Raw genomic sequence first — 27414 nt, 5'->3', positions numbered from 1 at the left:
TAGAAAGAAGAAAAAATAGATTAGAAATAAAATAGAAAATAATATATAGAATAGAAAAGAAAGTAGAAAGAATAAAATAGAAAGAATAGAATAGATTAGAAAATATAGAATATAGAATAGAATAGAATATAGAAAGAATAGAATTAGAAAAAGAATATAAAAGAATATAGAATACAAAATTGAAAGAATAGAATTAGAAAAAAATAGAATTAGAAGTAGAATAGATTAGAAAGGAATATAGAATAGAAAACAGAAAAAAACAGAAAATAGAATAGGATAGAATAGAATAGAATAATGGAAAAGAATAATGGAATAGAATGTAGAGTAAAGGTGAGAACAGAATAGAAATGGCCATAAAACAAGGACTGCCTGTAGCTCCTCTTTCTCCCCTTCCATTTCCACAGCTAGAATTCGGAGCTGGAGACCTGCAGGGTCCCGTTTTTGGCCTGAAAATGTTTCGCAACCTCACGCAAGGATGGTAAGAGTCTGGCGAAGGAAGCCCCCAAAATACTGCAGAGAGAAAAAAGATTTTGTGCGACCTTCATCCACTTTTGCGACCGTCCAGCAGGCAGAGCCAAAGAGGAAAGCCGGGTTCCCATTCCCAACCATCGCGGCTAACTTAACTGCGGCAGTTCACTTCACAGGCCATTGAAATGGGGCAGAACTCACTTAACAACCAGAGAAACGTTGGGCTCCGTTTATGGCCGTTAAGTCAAGGACTAGCCGCAATGGGTTACTTTCAGGGCTTAATTCTCACTTCTGCTCCATTTCTGCATCCCGGGCAGCTTCGTCACCACTAACTGCGCCCTCCAGTTCTCCTCGCGCGGCATCCGTCCTGGACATACGACGGTCCTGGCCCGAAATCTGGACAAGAACACCATGGGCTACCTGCAGTGGCGCTGGGGCATCCAGTCCGCCATGAACACCAGCATCGTCCGGGACACCAAAACCAGCCACTTCAATATGGCCTTCCAGGTGACGCCATTTCCTCTTTGTCCCCTTTTAAGATAGCAGAAGCGAATCAGTGCGGTGCAAAACGTGGTGGCTTAGAAACCAGGAGCCTGTGAGTTCTAGTCCTGCTTAGGCATGAAAGCCAATTGGATGACTTTGGGCCAATCACCAGGAACCTGAGAGTTCTAGTCCCACCTTAGGCATGAAAGCTGGTTGGGTATCTTTGGGCCAATCACCAGGAGCCTGAGAGTTCTAGTCCTACCTGAAAGGCTACTACTGGGGGATTTTGGGCCTTGAGGTGGACATTTGTCGTGTTTAATTTGATTTGATTAACTCATTTTTTATTTTATTTTTATTTTTGCAATCCTACAGCTGGGCATCCCTCAATCCTATGTCATGGTCAGCTACCAGCACAAGTTTCAGGACGAAGATCAGACACGAGTCAAAGGATACCTGAAGTAGGTTCGAACCGGCAGCCGGGCGCTGGATGGGCCCTTGTGTGGATGGGGAAATTGGGGACAGGGATTCCCTTAGGGCGGTAGATATCCGGACGAAGATGTGGGGCAGTGGTTTCCCTGTCTCTTCCCCTACTCCCCAGAATTCCCGAATTCCCCATTTCTGAAGGCTGGCAAACACTGACATTATCTTTATTATTGATTTTTTTTAAAATCCTTTTTTCTTTTAGGGTTAGGGTGGGATAGAACATCAGAAAACTTCCCAAGTGTTGCCCCAAGTCAAGAAAAGCCGGTGGGGTATACAGGTAGAAGAGATTTGTCTGGAAGTGGTAGTAGGTCTCCTGCTCGAACAGGGCGTTAGAGTAGATGACCCCCAGAGTCCCTTCCACCCCTGTAATTCTATGGTTCTGAGAGAGGTAGGTAAGATGCATGAGAGACAGAGGGAAGGAAGGAAAAAATGAAGGAGGGAGGGAGGAAAGGAAAGAGAAGGAAGGAAAAAAATGAGGGAGAGAGGAAAAGATGAAGGGAGGGAGAGAGGAAATATGAGGAAGGAAGGAAAGAAAAGAGAAGGAAGGAAAGAAAGAAAAATGAGGGAGGGAGGGAGGAAAATAAGGGAGGGAGGAAGGAAAGAAAAGAGAAGGAAGGAAGGAAAGAAAAGAGAGGGAAGGGGAAAATGAGGAAGGAAGGAAAGAAAAGAGAAGGAAGTAAGGAGGGATGGAGGGATGGAACAACTTGCCACCAGAAGTTATGGATGCTCCATCACCTTAGGGTTACAAGCAGAGATCAGACAACCATTTGTAGGTACAGTGGCCTATAGGTGGAACTCTCGCCTCACAATCAGGAGGTTATGAGTTCGATCCTAGGTTGAGGCAGATATTTCTCTCTCTGGGCACAATGAGAATTACATCTGCTGAACAAAACTCCACATTGGCGACAGGGAAGGGCACCTGGCCATTCAGCACCCTGCTAGCTTCATTCAGTTGCCCACTCCACCCCTACGCAAAGGATTATAGGGTTGTTAAAATGAAGATGGTGATTGGACAACCATTTGTCCAGAATGATAGAGGGGCTTCTGTTTGAGCAGGGGGGTGGACTAGAAGATCTCTATAAAGCCCCTTCCACTCCTATGACTTCATGATTCTGAAATAGATAAATAGATAAGATACAGGACAGAGGGGTGGATGGAGGCTGAATGGATGGAACAGAAGCTGTCAATACATTGGGGGCTTTTAAGAAGAGACTAGGAAGCCCCCTACCTGAAATGGTCTAGGGTTGGACTAGAGGACCTTTCCAAGGGCCCCTTTCTCGCTCCGCTATGATTAAATCCCTTTACGCCATCTGATTTTCCTTCCTTCCAGGGTCGGCTTTCTCGGCACCATCGTGGAGTATGGAGTGGAGCGCAAGATCTCCAAACACAGCGTCCTGGGGGCCACGGTTAGCCTCGGGGTCCCCCAAGGGGTCTCCTTGAAGATCAAGTAAGTCAGAACCGCCAAAAATACATAAACACAAACCAAAGAAATTATAATTTGTGCATTCTAACATATTTCTTCTTCTTCGTCTTCGTCTTCCTCTTCTCCTCCTCCACTTCCTCTTCTTTTCTTCTTCTCTCCTCCTCTCCTCTTTCTCCTTCATCTCTTCCTCCCTCTTCCTCCTCCTCATCTTCTTCTTCCCCTCCTCCTCCTCTTCCTACCTTTTTCTTTTCTTCTCCTCTCCTTCTTCTCCTTCATCTCTTCCTCCTCCTCTTCTTCTTCCCCTCCTCTTCCTCCTCCCTTCTTCTTTTCTTCTTCTCCTCTCCTTCATCTCTTCCTCCTCCTTCTCTTCTTCCCCTCCTCCTCCTTCTTCTTTTCTTCTCATCTCCTTCATCTCCTCTTCTTCCCCTCCTCCTTCTCCCTTCTTCTTTTCTTCTTCTTTCCTCTCCTCCTTCATCTCTTCCTCCCTCCTCCTCCTTCTTATTCTTCCCCTTCTCCTCCTTCCTTCTTCTTTTCTTCTTCTTTCCTCTCCTCCTTCATCTCTTCCTCCCTCCTCCTTCTCCCTTCTTTTCTCCTCCTCCTCCTCTTCTTCCTCTTCTTCCCCTCCTCCTTTCTCCTACCTTCCAGACTGAACAGAGCCAGCCAGACATATTTCTTCTCCATTCACTTGACCGAACAACTCCTGCCCAGCGCCGTTTTCTATGCCACGGCTGGGCCTCTGATCTTTTACTTCGCCATGGACCGGTTGATCATCCAGCCCTATCTGCGGGCGCAGAAGGAGAAGTGAGTGGTCCGGAGCTGGGGGCAGATGCGAAGGGGGTCTGTCGCCTAGTTGTGATGGAAGCTGGCCACCGGTGCTGAGGGCTCTGGCATTGGCAGCTTTGTTGTTGTGGTTTTCTAGACAGACAAGGGACGGCTTGGAGGGAGGGAGGGAGAGAGACTGAGAGAATAGATTAGACAGACAGATAGACAGATAGAAAGATGATAGGTAGGTAGATGGATAGATAGGTAGATGGATATGGATTGAGTAGATGGTTAAATAGATAGATAAATAGAGAGTGAGATGATAGGTAGGTAGGTAGGTAGGCGGATAGATAGATAGATAGATAGATAGATAGATAGATAGATAGATAGATAGATAGAAATATGTAGATAGATAGATAGATAGATAGATAGATAGATAGATAGATAGATAGATAGATAGATAGAAATATGTAGGTAGATAGATGATAGATAGGTAGATAAATAGATAAATGGTAGGTAGGTAGGTAGATAGATAACGTAGATGATTAGGTAGGTAGATAGGTAGAAGGAAGGAAGGAAGATTAGATAGATAGATGATAGACATGATAGATAGATAATGATAGATGTTAGATTGATTGATTGATTGTGTGTGTGTGTGTGTGAGGGTAGGGAGAGGGTAGGTGGGTGAGAGGAGCCAATCTGGAGCCCACACAATCCCCTTTCTCGCCTCAGGGATTTGGAGAAGCAGCGAGAGAGCCATGCCAGCGACACCTTCCAGAAGAAGCAGGAAGCCGAAGCTGCCGTAAGTCTCCACCTTCCTTTGAATTCCAGCCGGGAATATCGATGGCCGTGTCTTCCCAACCTTGGCAAACTTTGAAGGAGCTGTGAACTTCAACTTCCAGAGCTCCCTGGTGGCTGACTAGGGAATCCTGGGCGTTGAAGTCCATGGGTCTTTAAAAGTTGAGGAAAAAATATACATTGCTAAGAAGGAAGATGGGGAAATTTGAAATTGGGTTTCTTTTTTGTTTTCTTTTAGTTTTTAGTATCAATACGTTATACAGGGATATTTAGCTTTTAATAAAAGGTACAAAGGGAGGATGAAGGCACTTGGCTGAGTTTTTAATAGGTTAGAAATATTGTTTCTACTAAATATCTGAAGAAATATTAACGATGAAATTTAATTACATGACAATTGTTTCAACTGGATGACAAAACTAGAATAGTATGTGTTGGGGGGGGGGAGAACGAACTATTTACCCACAAAATATTGATGAGTATGTGGAGAGAGGGGGGGAAATTCGGAAACCCCCCCCCCCCTCTCCTCCCCTACAAAAAGTTGAGAAAACTCCCATTTCAAGTCAGAGAAGCCTGCTGGGCTGTCTATTAATTTATCAATTTATTTAACTGTCTATTTCTGCCAAAAGCAAGCAAGCCACATACAAACCCAATGGTAGCTTAATGATCACATCCCAAATTCCCAATCCGTAGCCTGAAATCTTTAACCTTGCTACACAGGTGAGGTTGATGCAGGAATCCGTCCGGAGGATCATCGAAGCCGAGGAAGCCAGGATGGGTGAGGATAGCTGGTTTGTCTCTCTTTCGTCTGTCCTTCCTCCCCGCTTGTCATGCCTGGCTCTCATTCTTCTCACTTGCGCATCCAAGAGAGGGTCCTCAAAGTCCCCATCATCTTCTGACTCAGATAATACCCGAACTGGGGGTTCTACAGTCTCTGGTGGTTCCTCAGTCCCCAACTCTCACTCTCAGATGGCAAGAACACTGGCCTGCGAGGCAAACGGGTGTGTGATCCAAGGACTGACTAAATGGTGGCAGAATGAATTACAGGTAGATGGGCAAGAGATGAAAAATATAGTGGAGAATATAAGGAAAATTAAGAATACAAGGGTTAGGGAAATGAGAAGGAAAATATTACATAAGTGGTATCACACACTTGTTCAACTTGCATACTTTCAGCAAAATGTTAAGAATACCTGTTGGCATGGGCGTCAAGATAAGGGAGTGTTTATGCATATGTTTTGGGAATGCCCGATAGAATAGAATAGAATTTTTATTGGCCAAGTGTGATTAGACACACAAGGAATTTGTCTTGGTGCATATGCTCTCAGCGTACATAAAATAAAATATACATTTGTCAAGAATCATGTGGTACAACACTTAATGATTGTCATAGGGGTCAAATAAGCAATGAAGAAGCAATATTAATAAAAATCTTAGGATATAAGCAACAAGTTACAGTCATACAGTCAACATGGGAGGAAATGGGTGAAAGGAATGATGAAAAAAACTAGTAGAATAGAAGTGCAGATTTAGTAGAAAGTCTGACAGTGTTCAGGGAATTATTTGTTTAGTAGAGTGATGGCGTTCGGGGGGGAAACTGTTCTTGTGTCTAGTTGTCTTGGTGTGCAGTGCTCTGTAGCGACGTTTTGAGGGTAGGAGTTGAAACAATTTGTGTCCAGGATGTGAGGGGTCAGTAAATATTTTCCCCGCCCTCTTTTTGACTCGTGCAGTATACAGGTCCTCAATGGAAGGCAGGTTGGCAGCAATTGTTTTTTCTGCAGTTTTGATTATCCTCTGAAGTCCATGTCAGTCCTTTTGGGTTGCAGCACCAAACCAGACAGTTATAGAGGTGCAGATGACAGACTCAATGATTCCTCTGTAGAACTTTTGGGCAGTTTGAGCTTCCTGAGCTGGCGCAGAAAGAACATTCTTTGTTGTGCTTTTTTAATGATGTTTTTGATGTTAGGTGACCATTTTAGGTCTTGAGATATGATAGAACCTTGAAATTTGAAGGTCTCTACTGTTGATCAGTGTTCCCTCTACCTTTTTAGGGGGGGGGGGGGCGGAAAAGTATAGTGTCTGAGCGGCAGTCTCTTCGGGACTGGGCGGCACAGAAATAATAAATAAACAAACAAACAAACACACAAACAAACAAACACACAAACAAACAAATAAATAAAAAACCCACCCTGTTTTGCCTCAGAGAATTTCAAAATAAAATACTGTACTGTGTGTCTATAACAGTGAGCTCATAATAGGGCAACTCTATCAATATCAAAATGCCACTTAAATAGTTGAGCTAGTTTCAAACTAGATTTTGATTTTCTTTCTCTCTTCCTTCCTCTCTTTTTTCTATCTGTTTCTCTCTCTTCCTCTCTCTCTCCTTCCCTCTCACTCTTTCCCTCTCGGCTTCTGGGCAGGTTTGGAAAACTCTGAGTTGATGATGATTTTTAAGTGAGCGATTGCTCACTGCTCAGCTTAGAGGGAACTATGCTGTTGATACTGTGTTGTCTAGTATTGTGAGAGGTGGAAGGGTTTCTCTTAAAGTCTACCACCATTTCTACGGTTTTGAGTGTGTTCAGTGCTAGATTATTCTGGTCATACCACAAGGATAGTTGTTCAACTTTCCGTCTGTATGCGGATTCATCATTGTCTCGAATGAGTCCGATCACTGTTGTATCATCTGCAAACTTCAGTAGTTTAACAGATGGATCGTTTGAGATGCAGTCATTAGTGTATAGAGAGAAGAGAAGTGGTGAGAGTACACAGCCTTGGGGGGCACCTGTGCTAATTGTACATGTATCTGATGTGATTTTTCCTAGCTTCACCTGCTGCTTCCTGTCTGTTAGTGCAGAACTTTTGGGGGAAAAGTGCAAGAGGATATTAATAGGATGTTAAATATACAATGGACAATTACAAAGGAAATGGCAGCATTAGTTAAAAGGAACGAGATGGGAGAATTTAGAGAAATAAAAGAAGCAGTGATAGAAAGCGCTCAGGTGGTAATAGTCTTAAGCTGGAAGGATGCGACAAAATGGACAATACAAACCTGGTATCGGTATAGGGTGGATCATATTCAATTGGAGATTATGGATAAGAGGATGAATTTGGCCAATGAAACTGCTCTGCGGCAACTGGTGGGACAATGGGACAAGGTAAGAGGATACGTGGTCAGTAGAATTGGAGACCAAGCTACAAGGAATAAATTGGAATCACTTTATAATATGTAAATAGACATTTTGCTCTTGGGTTAAAATGGTATACAGTGTTCCCTCGCTTTTTATGGGGGATGCGTTCCGAGACCGCCCGTGAAAGTTGAATTTCCGCAAAGTAGAGATGCGGAAGTAAATACACTATTTTTGGCTATGAACAGTATCACAAGCCTTCCCTTAACACTTTAAACCCCTAAATTGCAATTTTCCATTCCCTTAGCAACCATTCAGATTATTACTCACCATGTTTATTTATTAAAGTTTATTAAAAAAAATTTTTATGAAAGGCAGACGAAAGTTTGGCGATGACATATGACGTCATCAGGTGGGAAAAACCGTGGTATAGGGAAAAAACCCGCAAAGTATTTTTTAATTAATATTTTTGAAAAACCGTGGTATAGACTTTCCGTGAAGTTCGAACCCGCAAAAATCGAGGGAACACTGTATACAAAATATGCCCCCATTCTGGTGGAAGGGTACGAATGTTGTCTGGTGGTGGGCACTAATCACTGAACACTTGTTATATCTTGTGTGTGTGTTTTATATTATAAAATCAATAAATATTAAAAGAAAACATTGGCCTGCGTTGCCAGTATTCCTCCGGTCTCCAATCCGTCACCAGCTGAACCGGACATGGACCACTCGCCGCACCCCTTTCCCGATCTGACCCCGTTTGCCTTCTCGTTTCTCAAAAAGGCCTGATTATCGTCAACGCCTGGTACGGGAAGTTTGTCAATGACCAGAGCAGGCGGGACGAGAGGGCCAAAGTCATCGACGTGACTGTGCCCTTGCAATGCCTGGTTAAGGATTCAAAACTCATCCTCACCGAAGCCTCCAAGGTAAGGAAGGTGCCCGGAACGGAGTGAAGCAAACACACATGGTTTCCTTAGCTCTTTCCAGCTCAGCGTGAAGGGTTCGAAAGTGATGAGGGGACTGGGGGGCTAAAACATATGAAGGACGGTTGCAGGAACTGGGCATGGCTAGTTTAATGAAAAGAAGGACCAAGGGAGACATGATAGTAGCCTTCCAATATCTCAGGGGTTGCCCCAAAGAAGAAGGAGTCAAGTTATCCTCCAAAAAGCACCTGAGGGTAGAACAAGAAGCAATGGGTGGAAACTAAACAAAGAGAGAAGTAACTTAGAACTAAGGAGAAATTTCCTGAAAGTCGGAATAGTTGATCAGTGGAACAGTTTGCCTCCAGAAATTATGAATGCCCCAACACTGGAAATATTTTAAAGAAGATGTTTGATAACAATTGATCTGAAACGGTGTAGGGTTTCCTGCCTAAGCAGGGGGTAGGACTAGATGATCTCCAAGGTCCCTCTGTTTCTATTCTATTCCATATTTTCTATTCTACTCTACTCTATTCTATTATTCTATTCTTATTCCATTCCTTATTTTATTCCATATTTTCTACTCTACTCCTCTCCTCTCTTCTATTATTATTTTAAAAAAAATAATCTTTCTTAATTTTCTACATATAAAAACAATCAAAACATACATAGAGAAAAAAGGAATAAAGGATGAAAAATGGACAAACAAATGTGCTTAAATCATATAAGATGTTAAGTTTCAATAGTAAAAAAATAAGTCATCAACCATGTCCTCTATTATTCTATTCCTTATTCCCTTCTTTATTCCCTTCCATTCTGTTCCCATTCCATTCCATATTTTCTACTCTACTCTACTCTTTTATTCTTATTCCATTCCTTATATTCCATTCTGTTCCTGTTCCATTCCATATTTTCTACTCTACTCCTCTACCCTACCCTACTCTATTATTCTATTCCTTATTCCATTCCTTATTCTATTCTATTCTGTTCCTGTTCCTTTCCATTCTATTCCTTCTTCCATTCCTTATTCTATACTATTCCATTCCATTCTGTTCTATTCTGGGTTGCGGCTCTGCACGAGCTCAGGAGCCCTCTTCTCCCACGCCGGAGCCGTTTCCAGGAACCCTTGTTTTTACTCCCGCAGGCTGGCCTGCCTGGATTCTATGACCCTTGCGTTGGCGAAGACAAGAACTTGAAAGTGCTCTACCAGTTTCGCGGCGTTCTCCACCAAGTGATGTTGGCGGACAAGGAGGCCCTTCGGATACCAAAGCAGTGTAAGTCCTTTAAATTCTTGAAATAAATCCTTTGAATTGGTTGGAAGGTTGACTCAGCCTTCTGTCCTTCCGAGGTGGGTCAAACGAGGACCCAGATTGTTGGGGGCAAGAGGCTGATTCTGTAAACCGCTTAGAGAGGGCTGGAAAAGCACTATGAAGCGGTATATAATAATAATAATAATTAATAATAATTTATTAGACTTGTATGCCGCCCCTCTCCGAAGACTCGGAGAGGCTCACAACAAAATACAAAGCACAAATCTAATATTAAAAACAATTATAAAAACCCATTATAAAAACAGTCATACTATGCAATTAAACCATACATAAAATGAAATAGTTAAGGGTCAGTTATGTCCCCCAAGCCTGGCGGCTTAGGTGGGTTTTCAGTAGTTTGCGAAAGGCAAGGAGGGTGGGGCAGTCCTGATTTCCGGGGGGAGTTGATTCCAGAGGGCCGGGGCCGCCACAGAGAAGGCTCTTCCCCCGGGTCCTGCCAGACGACACTGTTTTGTCGCCGGGACCTGGAGAAGACCAACTCTATGGGACCTAATCGGTCGCTGGGATTCGTGCGGCAGAAGGCGGTCCCGGAGATATTCTGGTCCGATGCCATGTAGGGCTTTATAGGTCATAACCAACACTTTAAATTGTGACCGGAAACTGATCGGCAGCCAGTGCAGGGCTGCCTGCAGTGTAAGGGCTGTTGCTATTAATTATCTTTATCCTTTAAATAATCTTTTCTTCCAAAACTACATTAACTGGGCCCGTAAAATTGCTACCCCAACTTAAAATTCAATTAGCCTTCTATTATTAAAACATTTACTTATAAGCTGCCAATTTCTGCAAAGAGACTCCTTTATCTAACATAAAAAATTTTCCCTCCCCAATTTTGGTTTCTTAATCTTGCATTGCTTGGTTTTCCTGAAGTTTCCTTAAGTTCCTGGTCAGAGGTGATTTCTGCAGACTCCATCAACATAGGAATCTAAAACTATGTAAAATCGGAGGCTTTTTGTCTTGCTAAATTGCCTCCTTTGAGACACAATTCTCAGGTTATTAGGAGCAAATGACAACCCAAAATAATAACGTTCCTCCTATTTTTAATATTGGTTAATGACGGAATTTATCTGCTACCCATCCAGTGTGAAACGACTCTTGCTGGCTTACAAATATAAAAGCATTTTTAAAACTTTAAAAACACAATCAATTATAAGATATCCCTTTTTGTGATTAGCTGTCTTGTATTCATATTCATATTGTGCTCACAGTCACTCATGCCCTCATCACCTTGAGGTTCGATTACTGCAACGCTCTCTACATGGAGCTACCTTTGAAAAGTGTTCGGAAACTTCAGATCATGCAGAATGCGGCCGCGAGAGCCATTGTGGGGCCTCCTAGATTCGCCCACGTTTCTACAACACACTGCGGCCTGCACTGGTTGCCGATCGGTTTCCGGTCACAATTCAAAGTGTTGGTAATGACCTTTAAAGCCCTACATGGCATTGGGCCAGAACACATCTGGAACCGCCTTCTACCGCACGAATCTCAGCGGCCGATAAGGTCCCACAGAGTTGGCCTTCTCTGGGTCCCGTCGACCAAACAACGTCGTTTGGCGGGCCCCAGGGGAAGAGCCTTCTCTGTGGCGGCCCCGGCCCTCTGGAACCAACTCCCCCCAGAGATTAGAACGGCCCCCACCCTCCTTGTCTTTCGCAAATTACTTAAGACTCACCTTTGTCGCCAGGCATGGGGGAGTTAAGATCCTTTCCCCCTAGGCTATTACAAGTTATGCATGGTATGTTTGTGTGTATGTTTGGTTATTTATAATAAGGGTTTTTTAGTTGTTTTTATTAATTGAATTGTTCATGTTGTTTTACCACTGTTGTTAGCTGCCCCGAGTCTGTGGAGAGGGGCAGCATACAAATCCAATAAATAATAATAATAATAATAATAATAATAATAATAATAATAATAATAATCGGTCTTAGATTGAAGAACACTGCAAGGGTGAAACTGAGATGCAAGCTGGTGTTATCAAATCAAACTATTATTATTATTAAGAAAACGTGTATCTGGCAGCTTGACTCGGGATGGCTTTTACAAAGTCAAAAGCCAGTCTGACCTAGTGGTTAAGCCACAAGTGACAAAGCATGAGGTCACGAGTTCTAGTCCCACCTTAGGCATGAAAACCATAATTTTAGGCCAATCATCAAGAGCCTGGGAATTTTAGTCCCACCTTAAGCGTGAAAGCTGGCTGGGAGCCACCATGGAGAAAGCCTTTCTTCCTGGTTGTGGCCTGCCAGTGGAGTTGCCAGAAGATTTGGACAGTGTGGGGGTCGGGGGGGGGGGGAAACATGGGATGTGGGGAAGGCTCTGACGAGGGCTCTGCATCCGAGGCAGAGAGGGAGCCAGGGCTGTCTGACAGTTATGAGCTGCCTTTGGAGTCAGACATCAGTGAGGCAGAGGAACAGCTGGCGCCTGTTCCCAGTGTGAGCTGCCAGGCGAAGGGGACAGCTGAGGAATAAGGACTAAGGCCACAGGTGGACGATGAATGACCCCTCCCCTTGGGAATAAAAAAGGAGCGAACGGGGAGTGGAGTTTGCAGGAGGCAATCAGTTTGCTGCATTGCCAATTTTTAAAGATATCGGCCTAGCAGACCTCTAAGCCAGAGTCTGCTTCGTGGTTTGGGAACGCCTAGGTCCGAGCAGAGTGATCAAAGAAAGGCATCTTGGGGTTTTGATGGACAGCTCAATGAAGATGTCAACGCAGTGCACAGCAGCAGTAAAAAAAGCAAATTCCATACTTGGCATGATTAGGAAGGGAATTGAAAATAGGCCGGCAAGCATTGTATTGCGTCTGTACAAATCGATGGTGAGACCACACTTGGAGTCCTGTGTACATTTCTGGTCACCTCACCTCAAGAAGGATAGAATGGAACTGGAAAAGATGCACAAAAAGGGCCACAAGGATGATCAAGGAAATGGAGCCCCTCCCTTAAGAAATCAGGTTGCAACGCCTTGGTCTCTTCAGCCTTGAAAGGCGGCGTTGATCGAAGTGTATAAAATCATGCCTGGGATAGAAAAGGTGGATGGAGAAAAATTATTTTCTCTATCACACAATACTAGGACGAGGGGGGCCCTCCCTAAAGCTTACAGGTAAGAAATAGAGGACAAATAAAGGGAAATATTTATTCACCCAGAGGGTCCTTGGTTTATGGGATTCCCTTCCAGAAGAGGTTGTGATAGCTGTCAGCCTGGAGAGCTTCAAGGCAGGATTGGACAGATTCATGGATGCCAAGTGTATCAGAGGTGGTTATTGAAACGGATGTCCATGTGCCACCTCTGTGTTGGTTAAGGCAGGCAGGGTTTCCTTGGGTCCCATTTGTTGGGGGTCAGGGGAAAGGGAGGGTCTAGCCTTCTCTTTCTGCTCAAGATCCCCATGGACAATTGGGGGGCTACTGTGTGACACAGAATGCTGGACTCGATGGGCTCTGGCCCCTTTCAGCAGGGCTCTTCTTAGGTTCTTAAACACCCATCCACCCCCAAGCGCTCCTTCTCCCCATAACGTGACCGACCTATTTTTAATTTCTCTTTTTATTTTTCTCTTCCTCCTTTGCTTGCCTCCACCAACAGCCCACCGGATCGATATGGACAGCTAATGCAGCAGCAGAGAGCAACCGGGAAGTTGTGTGTTTGGGGAAGGGGGTCGCTAACCTCCCGCCCCGAGAAACGGGGGGGGGGGCTCCGGTTCCCTTCCTGGATTCGAAACAGCTTCACCCACCCTTTGGAAGGGGAAGAGAAAAAAAGAAAATTAAGCGGATTTCGCATCCGTGACCCTGGGGATTGAGAAGGAACCACAGCCAACTTATTTTACAGGCGGCCAGGGTGCTTCCTCCCCATCCTCCATCATCCGGGCATGCTGTGGGGCAGGAGGGTCTAAGGATCAACCTCTGCCCCCCTCTTGTCAAAGTGGCAAGGTCAGTTTTAACCACTCAATCATCCCAACACTTCATTCCTTCGACCTCCATATATTTCCGATTCTCCAGCGTGTAAACCTCGCCAATTTCTGCCTCCCTCTAACCAAGCATTGTGAAAAAAGAAGGGGGAGGGGAAATTAGCCATCCACCCAATGAAGTACTTGACCCGGAGGGATCCTGGCTAGCCACCTTTCTGGATCAAGCCAGGATCTCATTAGCGGAAGCCGAAGGAAGCGAATTCCTCTGTCAGGATCAGCTGCCCTCACCTGCCAAAAACCAGGCTATTTAAGACTCACACCGCTCAACTGCGCAGGGCTGGCTGGACCCATGAGGACGAAAACCCAGATGGGCTCTTTTGGGGAGGGGCGACCCCTCTCCCCACCGAGTTTCAGAATCGCAGCCCCCTTCCGGAAAAAAAATCCCAGATGCTCCAATGTTGGAAAACTCTCAGTTTCTCGATGCCACGAAGGCCGTGCAGTCGATTCTAAAAACAAGGTATTTCTCCTGGATTTTAAGCCAATGCCCGTTGGGCGAAAAATAATAATAATAATGGTGTTTTGGTTCACACACTTCCCAAATTGTCCTTTTTCCTTGCGCTGCTCACCTATTTTTTCAACTTCCAGGGGTTGGGATAATAATAGTAACAGTAATAATGAGACCACCCTGTGTACAGTTGTGGTCACCGCACCTCAAGGATAGAATGGAACTGGAAAAGGGGCAAAAAAGGGCAATGAATATAATCAAGGAAATGGAGCCCCTCCCTTATGAAACCAGGTTGCAACGCCTCGGTTTCTTCAGCCTTGAAAGACTGTGTTTAAGGGGTGACTCGATCGAAGGGTATAAAATCATGCATGGGGTAGAAAAGGTGGATAGAGAAAAAATAAGAAAGTGAGGACAAATCAAGGGAAATATTTCTTCATCCAGAGGGTCCTTGGTTTATGGGATTCCCTTCCAGAAGAGGTTGTGATAGCTGTCAGTCAGGATAGCTTCAAAGCAGGATTAGACAGATTCATGGATGCCAAGTGTATCGATGGTTATTGAAATGGATGTCCATGTACCGCCTCTATGTTGGTTGAGGCAGGCAGGGTTCCCTTGGGTCCCATTTGTTAGGGGTCAAGGGAAAGGGAGAGTTTTGCCTTCCCTTTCTGCTCAAGGTCCCCAAGGACAATTGGGGGGCTACTGTGGGACACAGAATGCTGGACTCGATGGGCTTTGGCCCGATTCAGCGGGGCTCTTCTTAGGTTCTTAATAATAACCATCATAGCATCCCTGTTTGGTACTGGATATTCCACCTACTGCTGTTCGATTCCCCTTCACCGTTAGATGGGGAACCCCTAGATTTTTGCACCCAATTCAAAGCCGGTGATGAAGAGCAAAGTTGTGACCATTCTCTTCTCCCCTCCCCATCAATGAGCTCCCTGATTGGGTGTTTGGGTGTGTGTGTGTGTGTGTGTGAAGGGGAATGCACTTAGGGAAAAGGAATCCTCCATCTGAGTCTTGTATTGGAAGTTCTGTGTTACAAAAACTTCAGAAGAGAAGAATTGAGTGGCTGTGATTTCTGACAGTCTCAAAATGGGTGAACAGTGCGGTCAGGCGGTAGGGAAAGTGAGTCGAATGCTTGGCTGCATAGCTAGAGGTAGAACAAGCAGGAAGAGCGAGATTGTGATCCCGCTGTATAGAGCGCTGGTGAGACCCCATTTGGAATAATACTGTGTCCAGTTCTGGAAACCTCGCCTACAAAAAGAGATGGATCAAATTGAAGGGGTCCAAAGACGGGCTCCAAAAACGGTGGGAGGTCTTAAGCATAAAACTGATCAGGAAAGACTTCATGAACTCCATCTGTCTAGTCTGGAGGACGGAAGGGAAAGTGGGGACACGATCAAAACATTGAAATACGTTAAAGGGTTAAATAAGGTTCAGGAGGGAAGTGTTTTTAATAGGAAAGTGAACACAAGAACAAGGGGACACAATCTGGTGGAAACCTCAGAAGCAATGGGAGAAAATATTATGTTACTGAAAGAGAAGTAGATGCTTGGAACAAACTTCCAGCAGACGTGGTTGGTAAATCCACAGTAACTGAATTTAAACATGTCTGGGATGAACATAGATCCATCCTAAGATAAAAGACAGGAAATAGTAGAAGGGCAGACTAGGTGGACCAAGGGGTCTTTTTCTGCCGTCAATCTTCTAGGTTTCTAAGTTGTGTTGCCTGTTTTTTCCCTATACCATTCCAAGGACAATAAAAACAAACCCTGTTTTGTGGGCCTCTGTGTGAGATGTGGGTTCAGATCCCCCCATTGACATTTTGCACGTGTTCTGAGGCCATGGTGAGTGGTGCACCCCGCTGGGCTTGCAAACCCGGAGATCTTTTCTTGCAAAGGCACCTCCCTCCCCGCAAAAAACCCTCTGCGCACCACATTGGGTCTTGTTACTCCTCCATGTTGTAAATTTGGCTACAAACAGCCCTGCAGAGTAGACCAGGGATTTCCTTTTTAAGGATTTTACTTTTTTTTTTAAACTTACGTTCATTTAGTGATGGAAAAAGTAGTTTAGGACCATTGCAAACAACACCCACGGTCAAAATTCAGACGCTTGGCAGTTGGGTGAGTTGTGGCCCGGGGGGGGGGGGGAGAAAACACCTGGCAAGACATCCGAACGGAGGGATTCGAACTCAAGAGAACTGCGTTCCATAAAACAAATAATTTTAATTATCGGTTTTTAAAAAATTAAAGCTCTTGAAACTTGAGATTGTACACAGACCAAACCCTTGATCCACAACTGCTTCAGGGAGGGGGGAGGGCAAAGATCCAGATGTTTTTGGCTTATAGGGGAAACCACCTCTCCCCCCCCTCGCCTGACCATCATAGGTAACCCATGAAAAAAAGGAACGGGGGGGGGGGGGGGATCAGTCCTGGCATTAAAAGTCCCCAAAGAAGACCGGGAATCTCCAGGCCGAGATTTCCCCCTGGGATGGCTTCCCACGTTTAAGAGGACGACCTAAGTGGATCTTGTACGGTGATCTTTTAAAGGATCCAGGAATCCACCTTTTTGGCGGGGGGGGCACGTGGCCAAAAGCTTCAACACCACAACACCAGAAACGGACTAGGAATGCTGTACTTAAATCACACTTTCCCCTCCCCAAATATCATCGGAGGAGACCCGGGCAGTCTCCGAAAGTCCAAAAGCAGCACCGACAGACAGCAGAACCGAGGTCCACCCCTCCGTAGCCCCCTTGCCCTCGTCCGTCCAGGCCCCTCCAGCATTTCAGGCCCTCGTCTCGTTCTCAAAAGCACCAGGGATGGGTAGGAAATTTATCTTCCTCCCAATTCCCTTTTTTCCCCCACAACACATTAATAGAATTGGAAGGGACCTTGGAGGTCATCTAGCCCAGCCTCCTTTTACAGCCTTTTTTAAGTCCAACATCGGCTGAATCTCGCCGCTCGGATTGGTGAGATGGTTTCCCAATGCACCTGTGGTCCAAAATAATATATATTGGGGGGGGGGGGGGGGTTGCATCGTTGTCGTCCTTCCGAGCTCAGCTCGTGGAGTTGAGGGGCTCTCTTTGGACTAAACCTCTGCGGGGAAAAGAGAGTCGAATTCTACAAACCGTCCACGATTCCCAAATCTGTGCTTTTTTTTTTCTTTAAAAAAAAGAGGGGTTCCCCACTCGTCTCTTTTACTCTCCGTTTTGCACCCCAATCCCTCCGCCAATGGGGGTGACTGGTCAGCTCCCAGTTTTATTTCCCGTTGTTGCTCCCAAGAGAAGGAAATTGGGACGATCCTCCCAGCCCACTTTTGCAGCCGGGAATCAGTTTGATTGGCGGACTTCGGGTCTTGCTCCAAAAAAATCCGACGATTGGCAGACTTCAGGTCTTGCTCCCCCCCCCCCCCCCCAAAAAAAATACACCCAAAATTTCAAGGTTTGGCATCGCCAGCTCTCCGGCTGGCTTACTCCAGGAAGTGTCGGCGCGAACCCATCCGGGAACGGCTGGACCGCCGTATGTCGAATTTGGAATCCCGGCATTTCTGGCAGACGTAAACTTCCGGGACGTTGGATTTCCGGATTTTGGCGCAGGAGAGGTGAATCCAGGTGTGGCACTCTTTGCATTCGATCATGGGCCGCCCGGCGAAAGGTTTCATGCAGAAGCAGGTGACCAGGTCCCACGAGTCGTCGTCTGCCAACGTCCAGAAAAAAAATAAGTTTAATATTTCCAGGAGGGTCAGAAAAGTGGGAAACATTTGGGATTAAATTGCTCTAGAGCGAGCAGGATTCAGGGCTCCTTCATTGGCATCCGTTTCTCTGCCTTTCGGTACATTAATTTATCTATTATCTATATTTCAGGGTGGCAGAAATACCCAATAGTCCTCTCCCTATTTTCCTCCCAACAACAACCCTGTTAGGTAGGTTAAGCCTGCTGGTCACCCAATTGGCTTTTATACCTAAGGCGGGACTAGAACTCCCCGTCTCCTGGTGATTGGCCCAAAGTTGTTAAATTGGCTTTTATACCTAAGGCGGGACTAGAACTCCTCGTCTCCTGGTGATTGGCCCAACGTTACCCAGCTAGCTTTCTTGCCTACGGCAGGACTAGAATTCAGGATCCCCCGGTTTCTAGCCTGGTTCCAAATGACATCACTTCCACTTCCTTCTCGGCACCAACCAGCTCCCTGCTCCCGTGCAGCAGCATTTCTTAACCTTCGACATGCGTGAACTTCAACTCCCAGAATGCCTCAGGCAGCCTGAAGAATTCTGGGAATAGAAGTCCATGGGTACCAGCTGGGGCAGGAGTAGGCCAAGTTGGTTCTTATATGACGTGGACTTCAACTCCCAGAATTTCTGAGCTGGCAAAATTGGCTCAGGAATTCTGGGAGTTGAAGTCCACAAGTCATAGAAGAGCCAACTTGGCCTATCCCTGGGCTGGGGTATTGAAATCCAGCCATTTTGAAAACCACCAAGATAGAGAAACGCTGCCGGGGAAATACCGCATCTCCCAATGGGCCTGTAACCCCACTGATCTCACCTCCCTCCCGCTCTCCGCCATTTTCATACGGGGTTCCAAGTGCCAAAGGTTCCCAGGAGGGTTTACCTGAATCTACCATGATGTCTTCATCGTCTCCACTCCCGTCCTCGTCCCGAAACACCACCTGTTTCCCTTGCCGTATGATGGTCCTCTTGCCCACCGTCTGGACGAGGCCCTGCTCATCCGGCGCGGCGGCTGAGTACGGCGGATTCGACGGCGTGTCCGAATCCCAGGGCGAGCCACGGCCCGCGGAAGACTGGGCGTCCCCTTCAGAGGATGGGCTGAGCGGGGTCTTGGCATACGGCTCTCCTCCTCCACCTCTCTCCCGCAGACCTTCCTCTTCTTCGTCGTCATCGTCTTCGTCGGGATATTTGACATCCGACAGTGCCGCGTCCTTCCTCACCAGCCGCCGTTTCTTCCGGAACTTCTCCATTTTTTTCCGGTCGACCAAAAACCCGTTGGGCTTCTTCGTCCACTGGTAGAGCGAGGAATACGCCTTGCCATGTTTGAGTTGGCTGAAGCTTTTCCGGCAGTTTGAGAGATGTCCCAACGGTGGGTCCTCTCCGTCGCTGTCAATAGCCTCCCGGGTACTGTTGGGGGAGCTGGCGCTACTCCAACCGGACGTATCCTACAAACGCGGGAAAACTCTTTAAAACAGTCGCGTCGGTGTTATTTTCTTTACTACGTGTTCTGCCTGGCGTTGACAGCTGAGCAGTACAGTGGTACTTCTACCTAAGAACGCCTCTACTTACAAACTAGATAAGAACCGGGTGTTCAAGATTTTTTTGCCTCTTCTCAAGAACCATTTTCCACTTACAAACCTGAGCCTCCAAAACTGTAACCGGAAAAGGCAGGGAGGAGCCTCTGTGGGGCCTCTCTAGGAATCTCCTGGGAAGAAACAGGGCCAAAAAAGGCGTGGAGAAGCATCATGGGGTCTCTCTAGGAATCTTCTGGGAGGAAACAGGGCCAGAAAGGCGGAGAGAAGCCTCTGTGGGGCCTCTCTGAGAATCTCCTGGGAGGAAACAGGGACAGAAAAGGCAAGGAGAAGCCTCCGTGTGGCCTCTCCAGAAATCTCCCGGGAGGAAACAGGGCCAGAAAAGGTGGGGAGAAGCCTCCATGGGGCCTCTAGGAATCTCCTGGGAGGGCTAGAACTATGGGAGAAGCTTCCGTGGGGCCTCTCTAGGAATCTCCCGGGAGGAAACAGTGCCGGAAAAGGCATGGAGAAGCCTCCATGGGGCCTTTCTAGAAATCTCCTGGGAGGAAATGGTTTCCCCAATCGCCGTGACCCACATCCACTCCCGCATCTCCTATTTCTCCATGTTTTCTCAAATCCCTAACAAGGGTCCTGGCAAACATGGCTGTGCTGTTGCAAGGAAAATGCCAAGGCACAAAAGATGCAGCTGCTTTAAACTGTGCCAACCATGCCCCAAGTTCCTACCCACACTTCTGCATCTTTTCTCATATACCACAAGTGTATATATGGGGTGGGGTGGGGAGCACAGTCCAATTGCAGAAAAGATGTCACTTTAATGAGTCCAGCCATGACCCACATCCCCTCCCCCCCTCCTATTTCTGCATCTTTTTTTTCAATCCCTAACAAGGATCCTGGCCAAGAACCACTCTTCCGGGCTGCATCCTTGCAAACGAAGTGCAGCTGCTTTCGCAAAAGATGCAGCTGCTTTCAGGAGTGCTACCAGCCACGCCCCAAGTGCCTACCCCATGCTTGTGCCTTTTTTTCTCATTCGCTGCAAGAGTGGGAGAGGGGAAACAGCCATTCTCCATGGCTCTGTGGTGGCCCAAAAGATGCAACAGCAGAAAAAAAAGATGTGGCAGCTTTAATGAGAACAGCCGTGACCCACATCCCCTTCCTCCCCTCCTATTTCTGCATCTTTTCTCCAGTCCCTACCAGGATCCTGGCAAAGATCCACTCTTGACAGCTGTGCCCTTGCAGGTGAGATGTAGCTCCTTTCACAAAAGATGCAGCTGCTTTCAGGAGTCCCATCAGCCATGCCCCAAGTGCCCACCCAACACTTGTGCAGCTTTTCTGCTGCAAGAGTGGGAAAAGTGGGAAACAGCTGCTCTCTGGGGCTGTGCAGTGGCCCAAAAGATTCAACAGCCGAAAAAAAGATGTGGCAGCTTTAATGAGCCCAGCTATGACCCACATCCCCTCCCTCCCCTCCTACTTCTGCAACTTTTCTACAGTCCCTACTAGGGTCCTAGCAAAGAGCCACTCTTCATGGCTGCACCCTTGCAAGCAAGGTGCACTCCTTTCACAAAAGATGCAGCTGCTTTCAGGAGTCTCACCACTAGCCACGCCACAAGTGCCCACCCAACACTCCTGCATCTTTTCACAAATCCCTAACAAGGATCCTGGCCAGGAGCCTCTCTTCCCAGCTGTGCCCTTGCAAGCAAGATGCAGCTGCTTTCAGGAGCCCCAGCAGCCATGCCCCAAGTGCCCACCCAACACTCGGGCAGCTCTTCTCCGCTGCCAGAGTGGGAGAGGGGAAAGATGCAACAGCAGGCAAAAAAGATGTGGCAGCTTTAATGAGTCAGCTGTGACCCACATCCCCTCCCCTCCTATTTCTGCTCTTTTTTTCTCAAATCCCTAACAAGGATCCTGGCCAAGAGCCACTCTTGACCGCTGCGTCCTTGCGAGATGCAGCTCCTTTCCCAAAAGATGCAGCTGCTTTCAGGAATCCCTCCACCAACCATGACCCAAGGGCTCACCCAACACTCATGCATTATCTTTTCTCCTCCTTTGCAAGAATGGGAGAGAGGAAACAGCCGCTCTGCTCTCCGTGGCCCAAAAGATGCAAAGGAGAGGGGGGAAAGATGGGGCTGATTTCAAGAGATCCCATCCCTCCCTTCCCACCCCTCCCTTTCTGAAGCCCTCTTCCTAATCTTGAATGGTTTTCCAAGGGAGGGGAAGCCGATCTTTGTCCCTTTTGCAATCTTAGGCAAAAGCCTCCAAATACCTGGACTCCGACTGCCACCCCCACCTCTCCTCTCCCCCCCCCCGCAACTCCTCCCCCTTCTCCTCCCCCAGCTGTTCCAAAGGACAAGACACCCCCAGATCTCTTTTGCAGGGTTCAAATGCCCCTGGGCGGCTTGCCCGGAGTCTTCGGAGAGGGGAGGCATACAAATCTAAAAAAATATTATTATTATTGCCTCCCCACCCCCTCTGGGAAGCCAGCCAGGGCTTTGCAAGACCCTCCGCCCCACCCCGGGAAAAAAAGCCCCACCCACCCACCTCGTGCGGGTAGGGGATGTAGCCGGCGTAGGCCAGGACGAAGGTGCAAAAGTTGTTGAAATCCTCCACCGTCCGGCAGCGCTTGGAGCCCGGGGGGAACTCCTGCGAAGAGAGAAGCGGAATTTTTTTTTTGTGGGGGGGTGAAAAGAGGAGGGGTCGGTGGAGTGAGGGGGGGGATTCTTTCCCCGAAGGGAGGGGGCGCGCGCTTTGCAACGCCCGCGCGCGGGGAGGGGGCGCCTTTGCAAAGCAGAAGAAGCCCCCCCACGCACACACATCTCCTCCCTCCCCACCCACGCCAGGCTTTCGCTGCTCTCCACCCACCGGAGCTGGGGCGGGGGAAAGCTAACCCAAGAACGGGGGGGGGACTATTGCCACCTCGCCACCCCCCCCCCCATCGAGGCTAGATAGAGGGGAGGGGGCGTTTTCCTTACGGGAGGGGGGGTTTCCCCCTTTTTCTGCGCCCCCTCCCCTGGGGCAACACTTTCTCTTTCTGCGCCCCCCCCCGCCCTCCCATTCTCCAAGAGGGGCGGGGGGCGCAGAAAGGGAAAGTGATGCCGAAGGGGAGGGAGGGTTCTCCCTTTATCTGCGCCCCCTCCCCTTGGACAACACTTTCTCTTCCTGCCCCCCCTCCCCCCCATTCTCAAAGCTGCAATCAAAGGGGGGCGGGGGGCGCAGAAAGGGAAAGTGGTGCCCAAGGGGAGGGGGTTCCCTCTTTATCTGCGCCCCCTCCCCTTGGGCATCACTTTCTCTTTCCGCGCCCCCCCCCGTCGCCCAATTCTCAAAGGGGAAATCAAAGGCGGGCGGGGGGGCGCAGAAAGGGAAAGTGATGCCGATGGGGAGGGGGGGTTCCCCCTTTATCTGCGCCCCTTCTCTTGGCCATCACTTTCTCTTTCTGAGCCCCCCCGCTCCGCCCCCCATTCTCAAAGCTGCAATCAAAGGGGGGCGGGGGGCGCAGAAAGGGAAAGTGATGCCCAAAGGGAGGGGGCGCAGGAAAAGGGGGAACCCCCCCTCCCGCAGGAAAAACGCGCCCCCCCCTTTGCATTCTGCCCGGGTGGGGGTCCTTTTGCAGCAGGGAGGGGCTGATTTCTCTCCCCCCCAATCTGCGTGGGCGTGGCCAGGGGTGTCAGCCCCCCCGGGAAGGGGGGTAGGGGCACTCACTTCGGGGGGCGTCGGGGAAGCGCAGGAGTCCGAGTCCATGGCGATGGTCTCCTCCGGCGGCGTCGCCCGGTACCGGCAGCGGGGTCTGGGGGGGCGGAGAATGGGGGGAGCCCCTCCCTGCCAGGCTAAGGGGAGGGGGAGAGTTCCCCCCCACACACACATACACGCCTCTCCTTGCAACCGATGCGCCTGCGCGCCGCGCGAGGCTCGCCGGGAATCGTAGTTTCGTATTCGGAGTTCGGCAAACGCCACTCCCGATGGGCACATGCGCGTCCCAGGAGAGGCGTGGCCCGCGCGCGGGGCATGCCGGAGAGCGTAGTCCGAAGCGTCCACTTAAGGCTTTTTTTAACCAGCCGTTCTCCCCTTTGCTAAAATGGAGCGAAGATTTTTATTGTTTTAATTTAATTTAATTTGTCCGTCGTTCCTTCATCGATTAGGGCTCCTTGCAACCGAAGCTGAAAGGGGAGGCGAGGAGGGGTGGGGTGGGGGGCAGTGTTCCTGCCTCTTCTTTCCCCCCCTCAATTAGGACTAGAAACTTGCCTCCTTCAAATGAATGGCGCTCGTTTGCATTTGCAAGTTCCGGGTGCTCAGCAGCAAAGAAAAGAGAGATGATGGGCCATCGCTTGGAGAGAAAAGAGGCGATTCCCCCCCCAAAGTGGCGAATTTGAAGGATGTATTGTATTGCTTTGGATTTCTGCTTTTGTGTGTCGTTTTGTGTCTTGTGTGTGTGTGCGTGCGCGCGTCTGACATTGGGTGGTTTGGCTCCAGTGCCTCGCCTGGGATTTTGGGGTGGGGGTGGGGGAGAGAAAAACAGAAAAAGAATTGCGCCCCTCCTCATTTCTTTGGGGTGCCCTGGACAAGATTTCACAATCTGCACAAGCTTCCTCTGTTGCAAATGCACAACCAATGCACAACTCTTGCGGTGTGTGTGTGTGTCAAAAGCTTTTCACCAGCTACCCTGGAATTTATTTATATCGTATTGGATTGCATTGCATTGCATTGCTTTGCTTATTGTATTATATTATATCACATCATATCATATTATATCACATCATATTATATTATATTATAATACACTGCTCAAAACAATAAACTCAAATAACACATCCTCAAATAACACAAGAATGTGCCCAACAGCAGGTGAAATTGATTGTCAATCAGTGTCGCTTCCTAAGTGGACAGTTTAGTTTCACAGACGTTTCATTGACTTGCAGATATATTGTGTTGTTTAAGGGGTCCCTTCATTTTTTTGAGCAGTATATTATATTAGTTTACATTAATTCATATGTTATGTTATATTATATATTACACCGTGTTCCCTCGATTTTCACGGATCCGAACTTCGCGAAAAGTCTATACCACGTTTTTTCAAAAAATACTAATTTAAAAAATACTTCGGTTTTTTTTTCTATACCATGGTTTTTCCCAAGCTATGATGTCATACGTCATCGCCAAACTTTTGTCTGCCGTTGCTGATTGGCTGAAATCTCGGCCAATCAGTGTTATTATCATTAATTGTTGTTTAGATCATTATTTATGTTAATAATTTTTGCTAATAAATAACAAAATAAATAATTATTGTTAATAAATAATTATGTTTATAAATATCAGGATCATTAAGTGTCTTATTCAATGGTGAGTACCATAATGGGGAGTAATAATCTAAATGGTTGTTAAGGGAATGGGAAATGGTAATTTAGGGGTTTAAAGTGTTAAGGGAAGCCAAAAATAGTATATTTACTTCTGCATCTCTACTTCGCGGAAATTCGACTTTCGCGGGCGGTCTCGGAACACATCCCCTGCGAAAGTCGAGGGAACGCTGTATTATATTATATTCGTTTATATTATATTATTATTATATTAGTTTATATTAGTTTAATTTATATTAGTTTATATTAGTTTATATTAATTTATATTAGTTTATTTATTTATTTATTCATTACATTTGTTTGCCGCCCCTCTCCGTAGACTCGGGGCGGCTCACAACAACAATAAAACAATTCATGACAAATCTAAATTTAAAAACATTTTTTAAAAACCCATTATTAAAGCAGACATACACACAAGCATACCATACATAAATTGTATAGGCCCAGGGGAGATGTCTCAATTCCCCCATGCCTGCTGGCAGAGGTGGGTTTTAAGGAGTTTACGAAAGGCAAAGAGAGTGTCCGGGGGGAGCTGGTTTCAGAGAGTCGGGGCCGCCACAGAGAAGGCTCTTCCCCTGGGACCCGCCAAACGACATTGTTTAGTCGACGGGACCCGGAGAAGGCCAACTCTGTGGGACCTAATCGGTCGCTGGGATTCGTGCGGCAGAAGGTGGTCCCGGAGATATTCTGGTCCGATGCCATGAAGGGCTTTATAGATCATAGCCAACACTTTGAATTGTGACCAGAAATTGATCGGCAACCAATGCAGACTGCGGAGTGTTGGTGTAACATGGGCATACCTGGGGAAGCCCATGATTGCTCTCACAGCTGCATTCTGCACAATTCTGAACACTTTTCAAAGGTAGCCCCATGTAGAGAGCATTACAGTAGTCGAATCTATTAGTTTATATTTCTATGCCGCCCTACTAGGGTTTCAGGAATGGATTCCAAAGCAATTTTACAGGGCATCCTTGCCTTCTGACCACCATCGATCCACGGATTTCCGTGGCTAAGCAAGAGAGACGTGAAAGGGAGTGCCGTCCCACTTTACAACTGTTCTTGGCCAGGGTTGTTGACGATCACGCCGGCCATTAAGCGAATCCAGTCGCCAAAGGGGGAAAACCCACGTGACCACTGCAAGAGTCACTAAACGCCTGCCGGTTGCTGAGGCTCTGAATTTTGGCCGCATGAATTCATGGGAAGCCTCAAACGGTCACAAGTGACTTCCCCCCCCTCCCCCAACGGTGTTGTAGCTTCCAACCGTCACTAAGTGGAGTGTTTTGTAAGCAGGGGACTTCCTGTATTAAATTTCCGTCTGGGCTTTGTGGCTCGGTAACCGTTTGGCGTAAACAGCTCCAAGAAGGACATGGACAGGTGAGACCCCGGAAGTCCCCTCCCACCCAAACAACAGCCCCGCTTCCGTCCTTGAAGCCCGGTCTCCCCGCTCTTGCTGGGGGTCCCCAGATCCCTCCAAGGGACAGTCTTCCTTCTTCTTTTCTCCTCTCCCTCTTTTTCTTTCTCTTTCTTTCTTTTTCTTCCTTTCCTTTCTTCTCTTTCCTTCCTCCCTCCCTCCCTTCCCTTCTCCTAATTTCATCTCCTTCCTTCCTTTCCCTTTTCTTTCTTCTTTTCATTCCTTCCTTTCCTCTTCCTTTCTTTCTTTCTTTCCTTCGTTTCCTTTCTTTCCCCTTCCTTCCTTCCTTCCTTTCCTTCCTTCCTTCTCCTTCCTTTTCTTTCTTTCTTCCTTTCCTTCTTTCTTAATTTCTTTCTTTTTTTCTTTTTCTCCTCCTCCTCCTCTTGGGGGCAGAAGAGGGGCTCCATCCATCCCTAAGCCCACTCACCCCCCCTTTTTTTGCAAGAATCAATCGGCGCTGTGCACGGGCAGTAATCAATATATTAACAGATTTAATAGGATGGGGACCTTAGAGATCATCTAGTCCAACCCCTTGTGTCTTGCCTCTAAAGTCCCCTACTCCTTGGAGGGCAGCCCCCCCACTTCTCTCGGACATACACCCCAGCCGCACCCAGCGCCCTCCGAGGTCCGCCCCAGGAGGCGGGCACGTTGCGCGGGCGGAGCTTTGCGCGGTCCTCCCCTCCACCCCACCGCTCCCTCCATCCCCAGGCGGGCGCCCACAAGCCCACTCCCCCCCCCCCTTGCAAGGAGGCGGGTAATGCTTATCACATATTAACAGGTTTAATAGAATGGGGACCTTGGAGGTCATCTAGTGCAAACCCCTGCGGCGGAGTCCGCCTCTCCCCTAGCCTTGTAGGATCGCCCCCTTTCCCTAGCCAAGACGCCCCCCTCCCGCGCCCTCCGAGGTCCGCCCCAGTGGGCGGGCACGTTGCGAGGGTGGAGCTGAGCGCGATCCTCCCACATCCCACGGCTCCCTCCATCCCCAAGCGGGAACCCGCAAGGCCACTTCCCTCCCGTTGCACGGATGAATCAGCGCTGTGCGCGGGCGTTGACAGATTTACTGTAATAGGATGGGACCTTGGAGGTCATCTAGTCTACATCTCGCCAACCTTGTAGGATCGCCCCCTTCCTCTCGGCCCGACCCCTCCCCGCGCCTCCGATGTCCGCCTAGGAGGCGGTCACGTTGCGCGGGCGGAGCTGAGTGCGATCCTCCTACATCCCCAACCGG

At 47.7% G+C, this 27414-nt stretch overlaps 2 protein-coding genes across 2 annotated transcripts in view; one reads left to right on the top strand and one right to left on the bottom strand.

Annotated features, from left to right (window-relative positions):
- The window catches only part of DNAJC11 (DnaJ heat shock protein family (Hsp40) member C11), a 39110-nt gene extending 24845 nt beyond the window's left edge, over window positions 1–14265 (top strand). The window contains exons 7-16 of the mRNA XM_070759042.1: window positions 405–478; window positions 786–975; window positions 1324–1409; window positions 2765–2881; window positions 3503–3658; window positions 4352–4421; window positions 5135–5192; window positions 8323–8465; window positions 9604–9733; window positions 13357–14265. Coding sequence (XP_070615143.1) covers window positions 405–478; window positions 786–975; window positions 1324–1409; window positions 2765–2881; window positions 3503–3658; window positions 4352–4421; window positions 5135–5192; window positions 8323–8465; window positions 9604–9733; window positions 13357–13382 — 1050 coding nt within the window. The 3' untranslated portion in view covers window positions 13383–14265. The remainder of the gene's footprint in view (window positions 1–404; window positions 479–785; window positions 976–1323; window positions 1410–2764; window positions 2882–3502; window positions 3659–4351; window positions 4422–5134; window positions 5193–8322; window positions 8466–9603; window positions 9734–13356) is intronic.
- A 2120-nt stretch (window positions 14266–16385) lies between these two features.
- PHF13 (PHD finger protein 13) lies at window positions 16386–23322 on the bottom strand. Its single transcript, XM_070759043.1, has 4 exons — window positions 23127–23322; window positions 21969–22070; window positions 18785–19346; window positions 16386–17875 (listed from the first exon to the last, which is right to left on the bottom strand). Exons 1-4 carry the CDS (start codon window positions 23286–23288, stop codon window positions 17649–17651), a joined length of 1053 nt encoding a protein of 350 aa, XP_070615144.1. The 5' UTR covers window positions 23289–23322; the 3' UTR covers window positions 16386–17648.
- Window positions 23323–27414: the final 4092 nt, after the last annotated feature.

The sequence above is a fragment of the Erythrolamprus reginae genome, chromosome 8, assembly GCF_031021105.1.
Source record: "Erythrolamprus reginae isolate rEryReg1 chromosome 8, rEryReg1.hap1, whole genome shotgun sequence".
In the NCBI taxonomy this organism is placed as follows: domain Eukaryota; kingdom Metazoa; phylum Chordata; class Lepidosauria; order Squamata; family Dipsadidae; genus Erythrolamprus; species Erythrolamprus reginae.
The sequence above is the reverse complement of the archived record's forward strand: the minus strand, read 5'-3'. Positions and strand labels throughout refer to the sequence as shown.

Coding starts and splice junctions, on each gene's coding strand:
- PHF13 (XM_070759043.1), bottom strand. CDS start 23,288: ATGTGTGTGTGGGGGGGAACTCTCCCCCTCCCCTTAGCCTGGCAGGGA. Junction 22,071..23,126: donor CTTCCCCGACGCCCCCCGAA/GTGAGTGCCCCT, acceptor CTCTCTTCGCAG/GAGTTCCCCCCGGGCTCCAA. Junction 19,347..21,968: donor ACATCCCCTACCCGCACGAG/GTGGGTGGGTGG, acceptor CCGCGTTTGTAG/GATACGTCCGGTTGGAGTAG.